The sequence below is a fragment of the Eutrigla gurnardus genome (genome assembly GCF_963514095.1).
Source record: "Eutrigla gurnardus genome assembly, chromosome: 2".
NCBI lineage: Eukaryota > Metazoa > Chordata > Actinopteri > Perciformes > Triglidae > Eutrigla > Eutrigla gurnardus.
The window spans coordinates 19,065,158-19,088,747 of record NC_139916.1 but is presented as its reverse complement, the minus strand read 5'-3'; the positions used below and the strand labels follow the sequence as shown (position 1 = coordinate 19,088,747).

Genomic DNA, 23,590 nt, shown 5'->3' with positions numbered 1-23,590 from the left:
AAAAAAACAAACACATTTTGACAGTTTTTTTTTAACATTTACTGTATTTCTGGCACTTCTTACAATGAAACATAGGATGAGTGAGACAGAATTTGTTGCAACAAACTTATTTTCTATCAAAAATCTTTCTTCTGCAATAGTGTTCTTGTGTTCCTTATTATCCTGCCATCTCAAAGAGTGCGTGAATGCTGGTGTGACAAAAACAGCAATGATTATACAAATTGTCTTTTAAAAATGAAGAACTGGCACAGCAGTATATACCAATGCATCTGTAGAAGGAAGAAAACATAAAGAGGCTTTCAACAAGACGTTTCATAGACTGAAGTACAGTTGGTGGAAGAACAAAGAGCCCAAACCCATATGGTGGAACAAGTGTAGCCCAATCATGGTCAGGAAGTCCACTGCTACTTCCTGATAGGTCGAGCTGAACGTGTGTTCAAAACAGTCTCCCCTCCAGTCCTCACTCTACTGAACACAGAGGGAGCAGCTTTCCCACTTTTCTCTGCGAAGAAAGAAATAACAGAATAAATATTTCCATCTTAGTAAGAATGGTTGTGTTATAGATAGATAGATAGATAGATAGATAGATAGATAGATAGATAGATAGATATATTTTATTGATCCCAAGCTGGGAAATTAGAGTGTAGCAGCAGCATTACACACAGTGACAACACAGTAACTAAAGATAAAGAACACAATATGTAAAAAAAAAAAAAAAACATATTGGAAGAGCAATATTAAAACAGTTGAAATGCTCTAAATAAGCTCTAAATGCCCTAAATAAGTACACACTTTATCCCACTGGGTGATAGATAAGACTGCTGAACAGGAATCTCCCATCATTACGAGCCTCCTTTCCTCTCTGTATTTGGAGTGGAAACTTGGGCATCATAAGGAACCGCCCCTCACACAAACTCACTGACATGAAGTGATTTTGGCTCAACCAGATGCAGAAAACAAAAGGCTGTATCATATGTGTTTTATCTCGTCTTCATCTTATTTCCATCCAGTGCACATGTCCTCACCACACTCCTCCAGCACTTCAAACGTCTTGCTCTTCGCTGGCCCACTCGCACCTAGTTTGCCCTTTGCGTCGGTCAGGTCCTCGTCTCTCACCTCAGGACGTTGCATTTGTTCATCTTCTCCCTGACCGGGCTGAGAGACGACAAAAAGGAGAGAAGAAAACTGACAACACATCTGGGATTTCTGGCTGTCCAAATCAGCAGACAGTAATTTAAACAAGGTGCGATGATGTCATCTCTTTTAAAAACAGTGGTCTTACTTGAGACATGTTGTTTGAGCAGTTGAAGATGTGCCGTAAGGAAATCAGCTGTCTCTCTTTTCCCTCTGGTCAGTCCAGCCCAACACACACTGGCATATACACACAAGCTAGTGGTGGCTCTCCAGCAAATCTGTTCGTGAGACTAACAAATGATGTAATATAAGCTCCTCCTCTTTTCTGTCTCTGCCTCGGTCTGTTCTCATAGTCTGCTGTCCTCCCTGCTGCTTCATTATGAAGTGATGAGATCACTGCAACTACTTGTAGCATTACATTTCCCACATCCACATGTGTGTGTATCGTCTCCATGGTAATAAGCAAGACAAGCAAATCGCACTCAAAGCTCAAAAGGTACAACTCAAAATATAAGTAGTAACTTCTTAAGACATCATCAAACTTTACATTGTGCATGACTTGCATACAAATGTGTAAAAAAGAGCAGAGAAGAAGAGACAAGCTTTAAAAGAATGCTTTCCCAGCCTCTTCCTGCTCATTTTCTGTAATTGCATCATTATTCAGCCCTGGGGGAGCTTAAATCCAGGAGGGAACAGTAAAGAGCAGGACAAACAAACAAGAAGAGTTTCCAAGCAACATCTGAACTCAAAACTATTTAGGTCCCATACAGTAAAATATGACAAAAAGCTGTTGCAAACATGATTTGTAAACTCCCTCACATTATTCTGTGTATTTAGAGCAATGGAGTTGTCACACGTTTAAATATAAAACAATATAATGACACTCAAGTGGAGGATAAATTAATAGAATAATGGATCTGAACTGTTGCATAAAATAGCCTTAAATAAAGCTGGAATCCTCCGCTGAAAATCTGAAAATAGTAGTTTTGGTGATTTTTGGACAAACATGGCAAATGCTTTGGGCTGCTTAGGGTTTATAAATTCACAATCTCCATCAAATTAATTATTAACTTAAACACCACAAACATCAATGTGTTTGTTTTGTTTTACTGTGTAGGACAATCTATAACTATAACAAAGGTTTTTATTAAAATACATTCATTTATTCATTGGCCACAATTAGATCCAAAATAGTCATGACATGATTGAATCAACACAGGAATGATCCAGTATCTCACACACACACACGCACACACGCACACACGCACACACGCACACACGCACACACACACACACACACACACACACACACACACACACACACACACACACACACACACACACACACAGGTCAATTCAAACAAAGTAGGTTCCTGGCTGCTTTCAGGTGGTCAGTAACTGTCAAAAAGCAGCTGTTGTTAGCATTGTTTGTAGTAAAAGAGAAGCTTTCCTTCAGTCCGGTACTGTCCTTTACCGTCTAATTTAAGTGTGTTTCTTTCCGTATTGGGGCAACAGCTGAGTCCTCACAAACTGAATGAGCCGAGTCTCCGTGACAAGAACAGCCACAAACACACCAAGCAAGCACGTTGCTCCTACGCCGACATGGACCAGCCTCAGTAACCAGCCGCCGTCACAGCAGAAAACACCCTGCAACCAGAGAATAAAGAAGCTCAAGTTAGGGCCACTGATTTGCACCAGACTGAATATAGATTAGATGGAATAGAAGTGCAATGTAATGGTGAAAAGACTCTCTTGTACCTCAGACAGCACTGTGACGATGGCACTGACAGCAAGCGCCAGTATTAGGAGCGGGGAGGGCAACAGGCCGTGTAGAGGTTTCCACTGACTGGACCGGAAGTATTGTTGTATGTAAAGCAGGCTGTGCAAGATGCGGAGGCTCATGTTGAGGCAGTTTGCCAATATGAAGCCCACGCTGCCAGCCCACCATGTCAGCATGTAGGACAGGAGTAGGAAAGACACAGACAGAGCCAGCATCACAAAGTTATACCTGGGGACAAAACACAGCGTTACCCGACAGGACCCGTGATGTGTAATAACTGACCGGAAATGGATATTTCTACAATAACTTACTTGTCGACCTCCTTTTGACTCATGGCGGCGAATACAAAGCACTCTGTGACACCGTTGACAGCGAGGAGGAGAACGTAGCCGCTGTAGCATCGTAGCAAAGTGGGCCCTTCGACCCCAAAAAAAGACAAACAGAGCGGTGACTGAGAATGCAAAGCAGAATTTGTATCCAATACCAGCGGTGTGTTGTGGTTTTGTTACCTGCCCCACTGCTAAGTAGAGAGCCGCCGTAAATGTCCAACGCCAAGTGGGAGTAGGCACAGCCAAACACAGCGATAATCAGGCCAACCACCGACACCAGTTTCAGTAGACACTGCAGGACCTCCGCTGCCACGGCAACGTCTTCCTGTAGACAAAACCAGTGAAACCAACAGTTCTTTGCGACCGATTAACAAAGACTTGTTTAAACCGAAGACTCGCACCTGTTTCTGAAGTTTGACGTCACGTCCTCGCTCCAGCACTTTGGCAAAAAAGACATAGAAGCTTTCCTCGATGGGCAAGAAGATGAAGCGAGCCACCATGGAGCCCAGATTGTTGACGATATCATAAACTCCCTGGTCGCCAAAGTTGAGGACGTTGAAGAAGGTCATGACGTAGCGCTCGCCCTCCGTGAGGATCTGCTTCAGGAAGGACTGCTTGAAGAAGCTCCATGTGAGCCGCGCCAGACTCCAATCGACCAGCGGCTGCAAAAAAGACCAACACAAAATCATTAGACATCTTTAGACATGAATGACGACAGTTCATCTTGTCAGCTGTGTTTTGTGAAGCTAGATTATGATTAATAAACAGTAAGATAAAGTCCTGCCCTACTACCTCTCCATCAGCTCTGCGGGGCAAGAGATCTCCAACACGGTGCAGAGGGAAATCCTTCTTGTCCGCCTCTTTGGAGCCCAAGAACCCAATGAAGTAAACAGTGTAGCACAGCACCAGGAATCCTGTGTATACCAACTAAGAAAGGGCCATAGTTTAGAATCATTCATTTAGTAATCACAGAAATAATGCAGGATTGACTCATTCCTTACATGAGCAGCAGAGAAGATGTAAAGGCCCCATTCACGGGCAAACACCACCAACACCACGGTCATACTGCACTTAGCGATCATTGCTAAGCTCTCGGCGACCACTTTCAGTCGGACGAACATGTGAGCCTGGGCCAGGACCCAGAGGGGCTCGGCCAGGAGCTCCTGCACACCTGACAGAGCAAACAGCACCACAGCAGGGCCGTAGTAGGGGACAACCTGGGGGTCTGGGGCCTCCAGGAGCCACAGCCACACGAAGACCAGGAGGGCTGCCCATATCACACCCAGAGGCAACCTGGGAGGCGAGAAAGGCAAAGACACACGGGTAAACCTCCAAGCTGAATAAATACGATTAAACACAGTTTGTAAAGCTCACTCTACTCACGTCAGCCACAGCAGATTGATGACTTGTCTCCAGCTATGGTCTGTCCCAGATACTCCACTCAGACAAGCTCTCCGGAAAGCTTCTCTGGATAAAAACACTAACGTGGAGTACAGGAGTGTGAGCCTGCATGACGAAGACAGACACACGCCTGTTACAGCAGCTGCTGCTGCGGTGAAAACGTGCCGTCATTACCTGTCTCACCCTTACCTGACGTTGACGACACCGATCAGCTCTTTGGACACGAACCTCAGTGTGAATGCATTTAGTAAGAAGGTGAGGACACGGAACATCACCTGAGATCAATACAAGGAATAAGACACCTCAGTTTACACAGCGGGGCCGGTATGGTGTTACAGCTCCGGTGTGTGTGTGGCTGTGTACCTGTAGCAACACGTTATACGACGCTAGAGTGGACGCATTCTTCAGCACATCCCGAGAACTCATGTTGGACTTCCTCCGAGGTTCCGACTCACTGGAAACCTTTGTTTTACGCGCGAATTTGACAACCTTCCAGCTGCTTTCTGCAACGAGAGATCATGATAGAGTCACGTGGTAAAACAGTCAACGTGGGTGCCTCAAATCCAGGAATAAAGAGTGCCTAATTCCTAATGAACCGGTGTCAGATTGGCGTTACATTTGCGAAGCAGCAGCAGCCAGGAGCGGTGGCAGCAACACTTCCGTACACATTGAAACGCGTTACGCGGTGACGTCAGAGAGCGTAACGTCCAACGCCGAGTCGCTAGAGGGCGTAGCCATCCTTCTGATAACTTGCAGTAAAGCTCTATTCTGCTTTAAAAATGTGTAAACTCTATATTAACACTTTATTAAAACTAACTAACATTATTCAAATCGTAGCATTATTGCATAAGTCCTATTTCAATGTTTTTGGAAAACAAGAAAAAACACAATTATTAGAAATCACATTGGTATTTTGTATTGATATTGTAACAGTACATTCAACCCGATGTGTGAACAAGTATGCAAAAAGAAAAAGATCCATCATCAATTGTCTAACAAATAAAAGTGACTTAAGAATATGCCATGACTTATAGGCATTTCTTCTCTTACATATAAATGCAAACATAACCAAAGTTGTTTTACTCTCCTAATGTCTAAAGCAGAAAATTAAGTGATGGTGAGTATTTTAACACAGTAAACCATATTAAATTCAAAGGTTCACTGCAAAAAATCTATCTTCTCTACTTCTTATATCTAGTCAAAATGTCTAATTTCTAAAACAAATCTATTTGCACTTAAATGAAAAATGACTTCACTTGAAATTTTGCTTTAAAATGTCTAAAATTGCCTAAATGTCTTTTTATGGTGATGTTTCTTAAGTGTAAAGATTTGTTCTGACCAGAAAATGAGGTAATATTTTGCTAGCGTTAGCTATACTTCATTATCTTGTAGCAAAACATGTGATTTCAAGTTTAAATACACAGTTCATAATCCATTTGATTGACTGAAATTACATTTAGTGTCTAGAAAATTGAAGAAATATGAACTCTTACCTGATGAAAATTAATCAGAGAAGAGCTAATGCTTCATTTGTGGACAGCCAAGCCCTCTTTCTCATGCTTTCTGCCATTTTGTTTGTATCAAAACTGCCTAAGTCAACTCTCTGACTGGTAGTGTTTTTGGATTCTAATAAGTGTTGTGATTGGCCAAGGACATAGGCAGAAAGGCAGGGTGATGCAGCAGTGGTAGGAGAATAAAGTTAGGCAGATATCACAATTTGGCCAAAAGATGACTTAGGCAATTATGCTATGGGGCTAACGAAATACAAGTAAATGTAATCCACCACACCAGCTTTCCAGTTCCTTTTTGTTTTTTTCTCCCCATTGTGTATGCTTGTGTTTAAAGTCCCAGTTGGCAACATTTTTTTGATCATATTCACTGAAACCGAAACCACACTCTGATAGAACAAATCATCTGGTTTTAGAAGGAAAACGTGCACGTAGAGCCTGTTGTTTGTTTTGAAAAAAAATTGAAAGAGCCCTGATCATCCTGTCCACTCAGCATGCAGGGCTGTGTTTGTGCACACCTCCCCCCTCGGGTCGTTCCACTATCACAGGAGGGAGGCGGAGGGAAGTAGCAACAAACTTCTAATTCCTCGGTTAAAACCGGAACGAGGAGGTCCAAAACAACCAAGGAGAAGAAAACACCGGTGGAACATAAGAAAAAAAGAAAGATTGTGACGGTGCCCGTGATAAAACGAGAGTCAACATCGGACCCGCGTTTCAAAGGTGGCGTGATCTAAGGGATTTCAAAGGGCACGAAGTCAGGGGAAGGAGCACGGTGGTCGTGGGGGAGGAGCGTGAGAGCTGTAAACATTCAAAATCTGAGGACTGGGACTTTAATTTCCCTTGACAACCTGGCTCAAACTGCGTTTTTTATCACGTGAAAACGTCATAGGAACTATAAGCAACAGTTTGCGAATTACGTTTGAGATGTACGTCCCTCAGAAACAAAGTAGGCCTATATCCTACCCTTGAAAATAGAACTAGCTTGATTCAATGTCCGGTCTTTGGCAAGATAAAAAATGTTGTTAGTTAGTAGTAAAAGTTTTTGTTAATGTCGTGTTTTTCTTTTTGTGGTTGTGTTTTTGTTATTGTCGCGTTTTTCTTTTTGTGGTTGTGTTTTTGTTATTGTTGCGTTTTTCTTTTTGTGGTTGTGTTTTTGTTAATGTCGTATTTTTGTTGCTTTTTGTCGTGAGGGCCACCGTATATTTTGCTTTACTTTCTGCGCGAGCTTAGGAAGTTTGGTGTAGCTAGGGAAGCAATGCCACAGTGGAAATGATGCTGGTCTTCTCCATCACAGTCTAGTATGGTAACTCCACCTCTTCAGAGAGGAAGCATTAGGAGAGGTAAGTGCTTACCACATCCAAAATCATAGGATGTGACATCCCATCTGTGGCCTCTGTACGCCACTCGGATCAGCCACAGAGCACAGAAAGTGCTAGCTGATCCCTCCCATCCTGCTAGGTCCATCTTCTAACTGATGCCCTCTGGAAAGAGATTTCAAATCCTCAAAAACATCTGCTTGAGTAACAACACATACCCTGCTGCTATTAGGCTCCTCAATGCTCAGGCAGAGTAAGCCTGTGGTAAATGCACTTTATCTAAATGCACTCATTAGATATCACATGACACTTCATGGGAAGTTGCAACAGCACATGGTCTCTACAGCTTTTAACTGGTTGAATGATCGTCTATGCGATTGTCCTTTATATACTGTATGTTTCTGTGTGTGAATTGCCTTTTTTAACCAAATTGGCACCAAGACAAATTCAAATCTTTTTTCTTTTTTTTTTGACATGGCAATAAAGTATTGAGTTGAATTGAATTGAATTTGTGACTCTTGTGGCTGAATTCCTGAATTTCCCCTAAATATCTCCAGGCCTTTTTTTTAATAACTTTTCTGAACTGCTGTGTATAACCTGTATTGGATGTGACTGTGTAGTTGTTGGTGATTTAACATCCATGTTGACATCTCCCTCCTGTGTGTTCATTGAGAGCGCTGCCTCACAAATGATCAAACAGAAGTAATCACAATACGGTATATCTGAGACTGAACTCTCACTTCCTGTTTTATTTTGTATTTCCCTCGCTCTGTTCACAGACTCCAGCTCACTCTCCCATTGTTCAGTTTCCCACCACAGCATTAACCACATCTTCCTCTCATCACCACGCAGTCACCCAGTATACGTATACACACCTGCTCACACACCACTTCACTGGTAGCTTGTCTCAGGGCTTCATTGGGATCTTTCCAGAACTCTTTCCTCATGTAGCCCTCCTGTATAATTATACATATTGATGCTATTGCACCCACAAAGGTGAAGGCTGTGTCTGGTGAGAAAAAAGAGCTCCATGGAGAAATGCCACCCTCGTAAGAATAGAAGAGAGTGTTGAAAAGCTGAAGGCAGATTTCATTTTGTAATCTGTAGACTTCACATTTAGAACTTTGAACTGAAAAATGGAAGGCAGTTTTTCTTGGAAATAATCACCAACAACTATAATAATAATAAAAAAAAATAATGTTGCTAACAAACGCTCCTGTGTCAGTCGCCTCTGAACCCGAAAAATCTTGGATAATTCTTTAAGGATACTGATTTTGTTTGGTTTATCGAAAGCGAGAAGTTATTTCCAACATGGAAAAATGAAGAAAAAAAACTGAAAAAAATGCATTGGTACAAATGATACAAAAATATTAAAAAACAGAAACAAACCTTCATTAGTTACCTGCCACCTTGCACAAACAGGATGAGCAGCCAGCCTGAGGAGAACACACACAAACAGGTAAGGGAGAGACAGACAGGACACACAGGGAGAACATTTAAATAAAAAAAACAAAGGAAAAGGAGAACTGCTGATCCCAACATCGTTCTTTAGAAGTTAATGCTTCACAATGAGGACAACATAAAGTGCAACACACCAGACTGGGAAGTTGATGGGGTTTTTTAATCAGATGTAAAAGATGGAGACAGTTAAAAAAAGTACATCCTTTGCTTACCAATATACATGTGACAACAATATACATATAGCTTATCTATATACAGCATTTCAGTGACTCTGCACTGTTTAAAGTCACGTACCTTTACTTGACCTTTTGCACCTGATACACAGACAGGACCTTTCACTTCAGAGGAGACCAACTGTTACTCTGTTAAAATGTCATTTACATAGTACATTGGAGTGCTATGTAAATGACAAGTTCTTTGTTAGCGAAGTTTCATTCATCCATCAAGACTTTAGATCTTTCCAACAGAGATGACACTTAATCTATTAGAAAAATGGATACGCTCTTGTTGGTTTGAGATTTCTATACATGCAGTCAACTCATTCACACACATTTCAATTAGACAGCATAATTTATTCCTATAAGTTTCTTTCCCTCTTCATACTTTTTAATCCCCAGTTGTGTTGGATTTAATGTTACAAAGAGGAGCACACAATGGCTGCGAGTGGTAGTGGTAAGGTCAAGTGGAATGAAGGATTTTCAACTTCCCGCCCAATTATTATTCCTCATACGGGCCTTCACGACCCAGACAAATAATTAACATGCACACAAGCACATTAATGTTAATATGTACATTACAACGGCCCTTTCTAACCTTACCATTTTTACATGTACCCAAGGAGAAGAGTTTCTGCTTAAAATAAGGTCACACATATACTGATTGTGGAACAGCTGGCTCCTTTTTAAGTTTAAGAATGTGAAAGAGTGAGGGAACTATCCGTATGCAGTATAAATGTAACCCTGGTCGGGCTTCACAACAGTCACTTTTCTAAAAGCTGCTCCATCTCAGGGTTGATGAACGAAAAGCCAGCAAATGCCTCCTGATCCATGGAATCGATGAAGTTCTTATCGCTGTAAGAGAGACGAGGCTTCTCGCTGAGGAACTCCCGATCAAAGTTGCTGCAATCATTCGGTGCTTTCTGTAATTGACAACAATAATCACGGTCACACACACAATAGATAGATATAAACACAGCACATGGTCCATACTTTCTCCAGAATGTAATCATCGTATATGTGGGGCATACCACTTTGGGTTTGAAGGGGGGTTCAATCTCTCTATTCTCCAAGGCTTGCCAGTTGATGGTCTTGAAGAAGGGGTGTAAACGAATATTACCCACAATTCCTAGCCTGCGAGTGGGATCTCTCTCGAACAACTGCAGGGAAGCAAAGTCAGCAAGGGTGAGTAAAGAATGTCCACCATTACTCAGAACAGCTCATTTTCAGCTACACACATGTACAGTATTTAATTGAAACTGAATAGATTTCATCAACACAAGAGCTGTCAAATTCCCAGATATTGTTAAATTTAAACGATAACATAATCAAACATGGAATTTTCATTGAAATAAAAAGATATTGTACAGACCCGCTCTAGCAGGTCCTTGGCCTCCTTGTTGATCCAGCGAGGATAGTGGGGAGTATCCATGCGGATGGACTCAAACAGCTCGTCCTCATCATCTCCGTGGAAGGGTGACTGACCAACCAGCATTTCATACAGCAACACCCCAAATGACCACCAGTCAACAGAGAACGAGTATTTCTGTCCCAGCAGGATCTGAGTTGAAAGACAATATTATGAATAATAATTATTCTAGTCAGACACAAACACGTTTATCATTCTGCATGCAAATTAGTTACATTAGTACATTTTAATATTTCAGCACAAGACAGCGTCTGCACTCTAAGTATGAAACACTATACCTCTGGAGCGATATAGTCAGGAGTACCGCAGAAAGTCGTAGCACGATTCTCTCCAAACACGTTCTCCTTGCACATTCCAAAGTCAGCGATCTTTATGTGTCCGTCATGATCAAGCATCACATTGTCCAACTTCAGGTCTCTGGATACAAAACAATCCGCAGCAGGATTGGAAATAAGCATGAGTGATTTCAAAGGTGATAGTAAATTATGAAAAGAATTAAGTTAGAATGCCTCCATGTTTTAAACTGAGGTTTAGGGGATTGAATGTGTGAAAAAAATAAAATAAAACAAGGTGCCCAAAAAAATTGCCAGCTGGGTTGTGAAATCTTGAATGCCGACTGCCTTAAAACACCACTCGCACATAAGCCAAAAAGAACCTTATCACATGTTACAGCATAGAAAATGTTTTTAAGAACCATGATAGAGGTTTGCAAGAATTTAGCATTTACCTGATATTGTTATAATATTTTCAAAGCATACAGTAAAATCTTAGCTTAATTGTTATTCTAAGGCACCTGTTCATTTCACTGCATATGTAAGAGATATAACTATTATTATTACATGGTTATGGTACTGAAAGTCCGATTTGTACTGCAAAATGTGAACAAATTCATAGTATCCTAAACACACAATGATAATGAAACCTTTAAAAAAATATGAAATTAAATATCAAAATGTGTGGGATTACCTAACTAAGTGCTATCAAGTTCATTTTCACATTGTCATCTTTATGTTGTGGACAGGAAAACAATGCAATACTGTCAGCGGCGATGTAAAGAATATAGTGAAAAATGACCAGTATGGCCAGGTAAGAGCATGTACTGTACATCCAGATGTAAAGCATATTTTTCCTCTGACCTGTAGATGATCCCTTTGGTATGCAAGAACTGAAGACCACAAATGATCTCAGCAGAGTAGAACCTGTGAAGACAAACAAGGCAGCCAGTTATCAACTACTCATCTCTGGTGGATCGCTACAGGTCTGCTCTGTAGCGATCTCACTAGTGAGTTGGCAGCTGAACACGGCAGACTCATTTCAGTGTAGAGCTGAATTATTGAGGAGGACATTTGTATGGAGTAGCAGACAGGTGAATAACGCTCTCATAAAGTGAAACCAGAGACCCGGGGCGAGCTGAAATATTAGCCTCTCTCTGACCCGCTTCTCTTGTCATCTGTGTCAGGTGAAACTATTGAGTCCTGAGAAGAGATAGAATGGCCTCCGCTCTAATAACTGAATGTTCACAGTAAATTACCAACTGACAAGGATTGAATAGACTGTCAGGTTTTATGGATAATCTCTCACTTAAAGCTTAAAATACAGCTCTCTCTTTTAGTGGATGCCAACACAATATCAGGTGTCTGTGTTTGTTAAGTAAACTGGTCCAGGACACAAGTTTAACTGTAGGAAAAGTAACGGCAGACCATATTTTAATGTCACCAGTGATTTAAACACACACCAGTATATTCAAAAAGTATACTAGTGCATGCTAGCATATATGAAAAATAATGTTAGATGCATTGTTAATCTTGACAATCTTCAAGACAAACATTTTGGCCATTTCCTTTTTTGCAAACAGATGTGACACAAGATAGTGGAGCTAAGTACTGCCGAATAATGATTGACATTTTAGTTTTAAACTATGTTCAAGAACACATCGATCAAATTCAAGCTGAGCTAAGAATTCAATGAGACGAGGGATGCAGAGGGCCGCAGGACTGAGACCAACATCCCTTTGGGGAAAGGATATTATCATGGATCGCGATAAACACAACAAGTTGATTTTGGTGAATTTCCATAGGGATAATCTTAAATATCCTCACAAGTGATTTGGAAAAAGCTGTCTAGCTTGCTATCACGGTAGACAACTGAAAACCTAAAAAAATAGGGCCGGATATTTATTTTATAAATACAGGATACAAAACTATTTTTTTAATGCAGGGAAACCTTATGATTTATCATTTTATTTAAGATAATTTCGATTTTTTTTCACTAAAAAGGGATGTTGATTCCAGAAAGTCTAAGTGCCATTTTTTAGTGGGATAATATCATTAATCGCAATTGTTTTGGCATGGACAATCGAGACATGAAGTTTACCATATCCTCCCATGCCAACCGAAAAAACATAGTGAAATGTGCTACTACTGTGGTAGCACCCTGTTAATCACAAGGTAGTCACCCTAGAGCAGGGGCGGGGGACCTTGTTCCCATCCAGGGCCATTTCAATGTTTATATCATCCCTCAGGGGCCAAACTAAATTATTGAACACATAACCTCTGTTGAAATTTTGAAGACACACGGCTCACAATGCATTATTATGGCCCTTTTGACCTAATTTAAATAACATCAACATCATGACCATTCATTTCATGTTTCTAGCCAATTTTAATTTTATCCATTGTTTTTTGCAGCATTTTATATTATGAAAGGTGATTGTCACAGATGGACTCAGGTGATAGCACTTGGATCGCTGCATGTTTATTGTCCAAAACAATCATAAATAATAATATTAATCATGAATATGTGTATTTATGTATTGCCTCGCGGGCTATATCAAACAGAGTTTGAGACTTTTAAAAACATTAGTTTGTGGTGGCGTTGGCGTCACCAAGCTTAACACTTCACAACACTCTTTTGCTAGTGTGCCATTGTTTTGTTCTGGAGGGATTCCCACAGAGTGATGAGTAGGGAGATGGATGGTAGGAAACGTGATACCTAAATCATACAACCAGTACGGAGGCACTAAGAGCTATTCAGTCCTTACAAGGCCAGGCTGCTAGTGAGCAGAAGTTAATGGACTCCAGCACCAGTACTCCGTGTAAATGAAAAAAAAAAAAAAACATAACGGGAAAGAGACAAAGAGAGTGACAGGAAGAGTAAACATAGACTCAAACAAGTATCTGCTTTCCATCAACTCATTGATTCTGTATGGGTGAGCCCCTGCACAGCTACAGGAACTCAAGAGCACCGTATTGTATTATTCCAATGTGTTTGTCTGTTTGACAAATGTGACTCACGTGGCTCTGTAAAGTTCAAAGCGCCCTTTCTCCTGAATATGAAACATCAGGTCTCCTCCATTCAGATACTCCATCACAAAGAACAGATGCTCCTGTTGGACAAGTTTTACTTTGAGTATTGTGGATATAGTGGTAACTAATGACACCAATGAGATTCAAGTGGACTACCTTGGTATGGAAAGTGGAGTATAGGTGTGTCAGGAAGGGGTTATCCCAGGCTAAAGCCAAGACCCTCTTCTCGACCATAGTGCACTCCACATCGTCATCCATTAGTACTACATCTTTCTTCAGAGCCTTCACTGCAAAGTACTCTCCACGACCCTTCAGCTCTGCCAGGAGAACCTGTGAGGCGGAAAGAAGAGAAAGAGCACAAAAGAAAAGAAGATAAACTTTCATTGTTTTCGGTCTTATTAAGAGCATGAAGCTTGTTAATAAATGTAAACACCTTTTCCACAGCTTGACTACATTTGATGTCATTGTGTCTATGTGAGGCCTGTGTGCTGGTATATATGACAGTTGTTATAAGTGTTACCTGGCATGGTGGTGATTGGTTATCCTGTCTCTCTTGGTTCTGGGTTTTTAAAGCAGCAGTCTCACAGTTAATGTCACACTGACAGTGTTGCATCGTACCTTGCCAAAGCTGCCTTTTCCCAAGACCTTGTGGAAGACAAAGTTGTCCACGTTGATGCGGGTCAAATGGGTAATACCAGACTGGGGCCGTGGCTTGGACCCCTCCCACAGCCTGCCATAAGGAGAACCGTCTAATGGACAAACAATCATCAATTACCACACATAAAAATGACTTATTCATATAATTGTCTTAAACATTGAACACTTTGGCATATTATTCTGCAAGTATCATTATAGTACAGAACCTATACTGCTCAGATCAATGCATGTTAATACATGCGCATACAGAAAAACATTCACTGACCATTGATATCAAGTCCAGCAAGCTTGCTAACTTCATCGTAGATTCCTGTATCAGGCAGATTGGGATCTGAATGGCGGGTGGAAGATTTCTGATGGAAAAAAATAGCAGGAAGCGGTCAGACAAATAGTTTCCCAGCAATGGTTACCCATCTAGCTGTGGTATAACCAATGTGAACACATTCTGTCTGATTCTTCTCTAAACAATAATGGTGTGCTCTGCCTGTCCACCAAACTACATACAATTAGTGGCCGGTAAAAACAGAACAAGAGAACTTGGGGTTCAGCAACCAGCCAGTCCTTAAATGCACCATGAAAGGAAGCTCAGGTTCCCATCAAGGTCAGATGTCAAGCTCTAGGGATTGGGAGTTTAAGTTTAAGACCTGTCACCTGGAATGGGACGATATGAAAAGTTCATATCCTGATTATCCTGGCCAAAATATTTGTGATTCAGGATATTATCCTGATAATGATCAAGATGAGCTTAAAACTCTGAAAGTTACCCGTCACACTCTAGTAGTTCTAGTTGTCAGGATGGTTTCAATGTTTTTCCTCCATCTATCATCACATCATTGCGTTTTTTTGTTGTTGTTTTTTTATCTGCAGGAGAATCATGCGATAGCTTGCATGTGTGCTTGTGTCTGTGAGTGAGTGTATGCATCCGTGTCTGTCCACGGCTAATCTCCCATTCTGCTGCAGCAAACTGCATGATATTTTGGTTGGCCAGTAATGACTGCATGCTCAAGGACCTCTTTTATCTGCTTGTTTTAAACTGCCATTGACTGCCTGCTGACTCCTCACTCACTACTCATGACCAGCCCTGGCCAGTAGGGGCCTCTAGTGATAACACAGCTGAGTGCATCGCCACCACTCAGCTGCTAATCTGGTTACACAGTGCTTTTTAATTGGGCATTAACATCACCTTAACAAGCGTATTGTCAAAACGACTTGTAGACTAGACTTGAAGCCTTAATAAATGCTTCCAGTCAAATTGCACTTGTGAGGTGGATGTGAGACCTGCGGCTGCAGAGCCGGTGCAGCCATGCAACAAGGTCTACCTGCTGTGTGAGATGTGCAAGTGAAAATACACTTGCAGTCTGTACAGCCATTTGTGTTCATTCATTCAAACATTACAGCAGTGATGGCAGACACACCTGGTGGAGTTCTGGTTTCATCTTTCTGGTTTGTTATATTTCCCCCCTAGATAGTTAAGTAACACCTTCTGGAATTGGACAACATCACAATTAAATATTTCCACCAATAAATGGGGCTTTTTTAAGTATAAATGTTTGTGGGGGGGAAATGGTCACGTGTTAGAATCTTATTACCTGTGGCAGGGCATTAAAATGTATTAATCGCTTATATTCAGTTGTGTCTATGATCTCAACAAGTTCCCTTAATATTCTTTAAACCCATTTCAGTACACCAACAGCTCAATAAGAGGTAAAATAATCAGATATCCACAATTTCTTAAAGGTGTGATTTTTGACTTGACACGTGACTGGACGTTACATTGAATGACTTGTGAGTGCCTCCATGAGCTCACCTGGCTGACTTGTGTGAGGGCTTCAGCTAGTAGTTTCTGGTTGATACCACATAGGTTGGCTACTTTATCCTGACACTTGTGATGGACGTTCATGCCACAATCTACAAACATAACAGAATACAAGGCTGTTAAAGATAAATGTACACATACACTTCAAAATTAGTCAATAATATCTGCACTATACCTTCACACTTGAGGCCTTGTTTGACAAGACCCCACAGCAGACTTCCACAGTGGTCGCAGAAGGTGGGACTCATGTAGTTGTTGTTCTTGAAACGGTGCGGCATGTCGATTTTAAAGCGCTCCTTCTGGAACTGCGGGGACAAATGAGATTCATCATCTCCATGAATGACCCGGGGGAAAGGGATTCTAATTGGTGTCCTGTGACACCTCTCAGCCCTGCACACCTGCTTCATTATTTCCCTTTTCTTTTTGTTTTGCTTCCCTCTCTGAGCATATACTGTCAGAGGTGACTACACAGCTGGATAACATGTTCCTTGTTTGTTCCCAGATCTACCTCTACATTGATTTAGAGTGCCTTTGTGAGACCCCACCCCATGTGTGTGCTTGATTATTTCCATGCAATCATTGGTCTTTGATCATCTTTATCCACATATATTGATGAATATTAACTCTGACCCAGCAACACCTGCCAGTTCAATGATAGTGCCATCATTGTTCAAACTGTTAAGAAGGGATACTTTATTACAACAGCAAAAAGCAGAGTGAGAAATGCCCACACTAAACATCGTGAGACATACGGAGAATATTCATATGGACATGTGGAGTGTGAACATGGTGTACTGCACAAACAAGAGATACGCACCACAGTATCCCGACTGTTGGCAGCAGTACCCGTACATCTGCCGATGATTTTGTCTATGCATTTCTTGTGGATGGCTGCATTGCATTCTGATAAAAAAACAAGATAAACAAGGTTTGTACACTTTAATCCAGTAATTTAACATATCATGTGTACTGGCCATGCAATGAAGTACAGTGAAGTAGGATTTTTTCATATACAGCACTATGCACTGGCTTGCCATTTCAAGTATTGCACAAAGCACAGGAGTTTTTCAATTATTATACACTTACGTCTGCATTTATAGCCTTGCTTGTTGAGTCCCCTGTGAGAGGCAAAGTGACACAAATGGGTCAGTCTGTATCATTCTTTGGTCATGTGACCAAATGGTTTGCTGATTAATCACTTAGTTAATGGACAGCTGCAGTACACCCATGCAAATTGTGTATCAGGGTTTCCTTTTTCCATTCTTCTCCAGAGACCAAAATGGTCTTCGAGGCACATCTGTACCAAGTTAGGTTGATCTTATTGGTTTTATCAACAACATAATGAACAACCAGTTTGTCTTAGTGAAATTACTCAACACAGAGAGCATTACAAACTGCCAAATATTGTCATGTTCCTAGATACTGATTTTTATCTCACTGTGTCGTTCTCTCTGCTACTTTAATGTATCTGATCTGTGCCTTATCAGTTGTCCTATAGATGTCTTGAATGTTTGTTTATGGGACTGAAGAGTATGCTGGACTGACCAGACAAATTCTCTGCACACGGAGCAGAAGGTGGGCTGCCTGAAGAACGTGGCGATGAACTCGTGGTTCTTTATGAAGTGAATCTTGGCCTGCTTGATGGCCCCTCGTCTACGGTTCAGGGTGGGAGCCTCCTCCTCCTTGGCAGCCTGCTTAATCTCTTCAAGATACACAGAGAAACACAGATCAGTCATCCTACAACACAGCAATGGAAAAACAAAGGTTATTTTGTTTGTCACACATTCATAGTTTTGATGAATATCGATAGGGACCGGAACAATTCCCTCATGTGAAGGCCTGTGAATTAAATAAGTAGGGAAAACATAGTGTTTGATTGATGATATTATATAGGGGTGATTTTTTCTGGAAATAAGCAAAGTTGTTTGTGGTACTTGATGAACGCTAACATTGAGAGACTGGTGTAAAATAATTGAAAGAGATAAATAGACCTGTGACAGAAGTAAGAATCTTGAGTTTTTGCCATTCTCGTGCAGTCATATATATGTGCTCATTGGTGAACCTGGAATGGGACATGGTTTTAATAATGTTCAAAGCAGAGAAAGCTGACTCACAGAGGTCGATTCAAACATGGTCAAGGTGTGGAGTGGTACTTCGGTTAGATCAGGAAAAATGGTAGCAATAAAAGTAGAGGGAAGTTGTTTCATGCTGTCATATCCCTCATGTCTCTCTTACTCTTTTGTTCTCTCTAGCAAAGGGTCTACGATCGCTGGAAAAACAGTCTCTATTCTCACTTTATTCTCACTAATTTGTCAGGAATTGATCACAAGTAAAGACAGAACAGTCACTAGGTCCTGTCTGCAAAACAGGCTGCCATTTTTTGATTCCTGTTACAAAGTAAATGAGGCCATTTACAAAGGAATTGTCATGACCCATTTGGTTTGACCTCTCACTTCCTGTTTTATTTTATCTTTTCACTCACTCTGTTCATGGACTCCAGCTTCACTTCCTCCCATTGTTCACTTTCTCGCCACTGCACTCACCACACCTGCACCTCATCACCACTCAGTCACCCAGTATATACAGTACACCTGCTCACACACCACCTCCATGCCACCTTGCCTCAGGGCTTCATGGCGAGCTTTCCAGCATTCTTTCCTCATGCAGTCCTCCCATATGTGACCATTGCCTTCTTTTGTTTTGGGGGATGCCTATGCCCTGTATGTTTTGCGGCCCCAGTCTGGCTTTTTGCTTGTTTTTGGATTTTGTGATTTTTGCCCATGGATTCCCCGTTACCTTCGCATCGCTGACTGCCTTCCTGTGAATGACCTCTGACTGAAAATTACGACTGTTGATTTGACCTTTGATATGTTAAACTTGAGAAAATAAAGCAACCAGACAGCTACATAAAATCATATACATAACAGACAAAACAAGCAGAGAACAGAGGGAAGAAGAGAATGTTCCCATTTTATTTTATTACCTGTATCCACTCCCTCCAGAAAATACTGCACTGCCATCATCACTTTCCCAGAAGGTTGGAGATCAACCTAAACACAAAAATCACACAGATAATTACATTTAGACAGCCTGAAGGTGTGTTCACACCAAGCACAAAGTTTATTTTCACCTATGGTATATACATATGGTTTTGTTGGGTCTCTGTACAAATGTGAGGTTCTGTCATAGAGCTGTGGGTGACCACAGACCGCTACAATATGTTTTTGTCTCCATTTCTGATTAAGTGATGACAGTCGGAGAATCTCAAAGCAGATAGACTTTCACGTCACAGAATAAAACATTCACATAATTTGTCTCATTCACGCAAAATTGTGTGTATTCACACGAATGTGGGTCTATACACATCTTTGCTTTGACTTCCCACAGCGAGTAAACTTCGTGTTTGGTGTGAGCACACCTTGAGAGATTGCTCCATGGTGACAGAGGATAATGTGCAATGTCCTACCCAGAACTCAGCACGCCCGTTGGCTTTCTTGCAGCGCTCAGCAAGGACAGACACTCCAACAGTGACCTCAGCCAGTGGCTCCTCTGCTGTCTTCATCAGCATTATCTCCAGCACACGACCCTCATAAATGTGCGCATCGAAACTGGCCTTCCAAGCCGGGTACATGGTGGGTTTCCGCTGGACCAGGGTCTTACCTCGTTCTAGGAAAAGGAACATGGACGGAAAGAGAAAAGAAAGAAATATCTTTTGATGTTTTCAAGTGCAGGAAATGAGAAGGAAGTGACATTGACAGAAATGACAACTTCTGTAAAAGCCAGAGTGGTGTAGGTTCTCACCAGTTGTCAAGGCCTCCTTCATCTTGATTGCACAGAAAGGTGGGTCGACCAGTTGGGGTAGGACACCCAAGTCGTACGAGTTAAAGGCAATCCTCAAGAAAGGAGCCATGGTGACGAGTACCAAGGTCACCTGCTTTAAAAGATGGACAAACACAGTGTTACCCTGGTGAGACTTATCTATAATGACATGTTAGTTACACACACACAGTTGCATTGTTGCATATTCTGCAGCAGTACTGCTGGTTCACAGTTAAGCAATAAGATAAGTGTTATAAGTATCTGCATTTACATTGTGAGACCAAACAACATCCTGTCAGACACCTGCATCTCTACACAAATCAGTAGATATCGGTGTCAGCAAGGACAGAGCGACTGTTGAAGTCAAGTTATTTTATCATATTTTTATGTATAGCCCAATAGCACACAGCTCTATAATCTGTAGATCATATTACACCCTCTATACTTAGACCCTCCAGAAAAAAATGGAGAAAACTCAGGAAGAGTAACAGAAGGAACCCCTCTTCCAAGACAAGTAGACATACTGTACAATAGAGGCATAAAGAATAGGCCAATGTAAAATTGCAAACTTTGTCATCCCATTTTGAGCTCAGCTACACCCACGCCAATGAGGGATGCAAAACATTTTTACATCTCAGACAACAACACCTCTTTTTGTGAGCAGAACTGACTGTTGAATTAGTTTTATATCTGATTCCGAAACTGGTAGCTGGAGGGGGGGAGGGGGGTAAGTAATAGTAAAAGAAAAAGAAAAGCTCAATGATCATATAACACAGACAGGTCAGTCATTTTATATCTGACTAAAAAGTAAAAGGCTTGCGCTAGCAAATTAAATATAAGATTTTCCCACAGCTCAAAAAAAGTTAGAAAACATAATTTAGGGCTCTTGTGATTTTTTTTTTTTTTTTTTTACAGAGATCTGAGATAAAGAGACAAAATTATTTGAAAAGTATGATATATTAAAGATGATGAACACTAGTTACATCCCTGTGCATTAGAGGTGAAAAATACACTGATAGTGACATATTGATGAGAGATCAATATTACCCTACATGCTGGGCACGAGCTGGTGCATGCACGATTTACTAGTTGCATAAGCTTACATGTGCTACAGATGAAACCACAACTGTTGCTGTAACAGCACCACCAGTTTCTGTACCAATGGAAAAGGTGACGCCCATCAATCTCACATGTTGGCCAGGCACTTCAGGCACACCGCTGCTCTGCTGTCTTGCATGTTCTTTCCAAACCTCACAACAGCCAGCATCATTTGAGCTCCGGCTGCTTGTTTTTGGTTCTCTGTCACTGTGTTTCCGTGTAGTTTCTGAAAGGTTGTGGCAACAACAGTGGAGGAGTTTTCCTTTACTACAAAGGCCAGAGCGAGCCTCAACATGTTGCTAATCCAAATACAGGCATGCAGCGCACCACAGTAGTCCTAGCTGGTATTCACAATCCTGAACCCATAACCACCCACACAGAGACCAGAAAAGTAAGACGCGGGGGGAAAAAAAACATGGGGATGCAAAAAAGTGCATACTAAGAGGGAGGGTGATGAACAACCATATTCATTCACTCACCCACTGCTTTGCTGTGATGTCAGGGTTTTTTAAGCTAATCAATAGCAAGCCCACTGTGTTATTGAGGGCGGTAGTGATTGATTACCTAGCAAACTGTTCATGTGCAGTTTCGATTTGTTCCATTCAGAAGTTATGTCCCATGCACCAGTTTAATGTAACTTGCAAACTTCCTACCTAACTACCCTCCCTATTCAATTCTACAAAACCTACTTCCTGACACCAGTATTATGATCAACACAAAAGTGTGTATGTAAGCAGCGGTAAGAAGCACGACTACGAAGGTTAAATTATGTTACATTACATTACTACATCTAGAACCTGGGTTTAGAGGCCATGTGATCATACAAAAGAGAACTCTGGATTTTATTGGCAGCTACAATACAGGTTTTATTGGCAGCTACAATACAGGTATTGGATGCATACCGAAAAATATAGCTGTAGTAGTGGCGTTAGTAGCTTGTATCGAGGTATGTCAAGCCTGAGTGCTGGAGACTGAATTATATGCTATCAGGTTAATGAATGATTATTTGATTCATGAAGGAGATACGGGGAGGTGAGGTAATATTCTCCCTCAGTCCCTCCACTTTGACAGAAAAAAAAGAGGGAGTTGCTATATGGATGTAATTGCCAGCTCACAATGTCAGCATTACATTTTTAGCATGTCTGCACTGAACTCGTCCACTTCTCAGAGCATGCAAGCAAACAAACACACACACAGGTGGTGACAGTATAGCACTGCTATATTGCAACCAGTTTTGTATCCTGCGCATGATATTCAAAGACACTATGCCCGTCACAAAATACCGTGACGCGGTGACAGCGACTCACACTGCAGCACAGACCGAGAATCTGCCAAGTGAATCCGATTTGGACTCTGAAGGATGTGGTTGATTTGTCAGTTGGCCAAACGCAGATGTCACCTCGCGTCTGTCTGACAACGGATCCACTTTATGACATATTTGAGGTTTCTTTGCTGTCCAGACCTGCCTGCATTCCTCCTCGCGCGTGCTGTTACGCCGGATTCTGTGACCCGTGAGACTCTGTGACCTGAACTGGAATTTCATTAATTCACATTTGCGCGCTAACTTGTTGAATATAGCTAACAGTGCGTTGCTAACTTTATAAAGTCATCACATTTGATAATAGGGTCACATATTTGGAGAGTTGTCATAGCAATAAGCGGTGGCCAGTATCCATCACTTTGCAGACTCTAAACACTTCACCTGTCAACATGTAACCAACCAACAAGCCCTACTTTCCATAGTGGACACCGTAGCGCCACAACAGTCTGTCAGTCTGACAGGTTACAGATTCCGTCGCAGCATGCTGTTCAGTTTAATGAGACGAGGCGACGCTATCCAAACACAAAAAACGGTCAAGATTATGATTTCAATCAGAACATTTTGTTAACACGAGCTGGTGAAAATGTTTTAACGGCCATAACAAAGCAAAGGCGTGGACATTGTATTCACTTCACTGCTTTTAATTAAAGTGTGTTTTCAGTCGGACAGACTAAAGAGTTAGCTAACGGTTGCGTCAACGAGTTACAGTTGGAAACAGACGGAAAACAGAAGAAGAGGGGGTACGTTAACGTTACGCGTTATTTGTCTTTGCTCAACTTTTTTTTGTTGTTGCAAACTCCAAACTCTTGTGAAAACCTAAAAGCCTCAAAGTAAAAGTTGCAAGCCTCACCTCGTCCTGCAAGCGCTGATTCTTTATCACCGCAGCGCGATGAAAGTTCTTCTTTCTCTTCCTCTCGTTTTCTCGCTCTGTGATTCCGTCGATTGAGGAAGTGTGGCGCGCGCTCGCAGCTTTCTCAGCGAGCTGTGACGTTTACTCTGCT

At 41.5% G+C, this 23,590-nt stretch overlaps 3 protein-coding genes across 3 annotated transcripts; all 3 read right to left on the bottom strand.

Moving 5' to 3' along the window:
• Positions 1–103: 103 nt before the first annotated feature.
• mustn1a (musculoskeletal, embryonic nuclear protein 1a) lies at positions 104–1,434 on the bottom strand. The gene is made up of 3 exons (XM_084020014.1): positions 1,283–1,434; positions 1,026–1,155; positions 104–502 (listed from the first exon to the last, which is right to left on the bottom strand). Exons 1-3 carry the CDS (start codon positions 1,289–1,291, stop codon positions 405–407), a joined length of 237 nt encoding a protein of 78 aa, XP_083876140.1. The 5' UTR covers positions 1,292–1,434; the 3' UTR covers positions 104–404.
• Positions 1,435–2,318: 884 nt separating this feature from the next.
• rft1 (RFT1 homolog) lies at positions 2,319–5,277 on the bottom strand. Its single transcript, XM_084019998.1, has 11 exons — positions 5,261–5,277; positions 5,008–5,147; positions 4,834–4,919; positions 4,627–4,749; positions 4,245–4,536; positions 4,036–4,170; positions 3,645–3,905; positions 3,424–3,568; positions 3,226–3,331; positions 2,893–3,142; positions 2,319–2,781 (listed from the first exon to the last, which is right to left on the bottom strand). The coding sequence occupies exons 2-11, from the start codon at positions 5,068–5,070 to the stop codon at positions 2,617–2,619; spliced, it is 1,626 nt and encodes a 541-aa protein (XP_083876124.1). The 5' UTR covers positions 5,071–5,147; positions 5,261–5,277; the 3' UTR covers positions 2,319–2,616.
• Positions 5,278–9,070: 3,793 nt separating this feature from the next.
• prkcda (protein kinase C, delta a) lies at positions 9,071–23,590 on the bottom strand. The gene is made up of 18 exons (XM_084019983.1): positions 23,440–23,590; positions 20,153–20,285; positions 19,818–20,017; positions 19,335–19,401; positions 17,897–18,053; positions 17,438–17,469; positions 17,169–17,254; positions 16,527–16,656; positions 16,343–16,443; positions 14,801–14,888; positions 14,497–14,627; positions 14,035–14,208; positions 13,867–13,958; positions 11,710–11,772; positions 10,852–10,990; positions 10,517–10,705; positions 10,176–10,304; positions 9,071–10,067 (listed from the first exon to the last, which is right to left on the bottom strand). Exons 2-18 carry the CDS (start codon positions 20,259–20,261, stop codon positions 9,909–9,911), a joined length of 2,046 nt encoding a protein of 681 aa, XP_083876109.1. The 5' UTR covers positions 20,262–20,285; positions 23,440–23,590; the 3' UTR covers positions 9,071–9,908.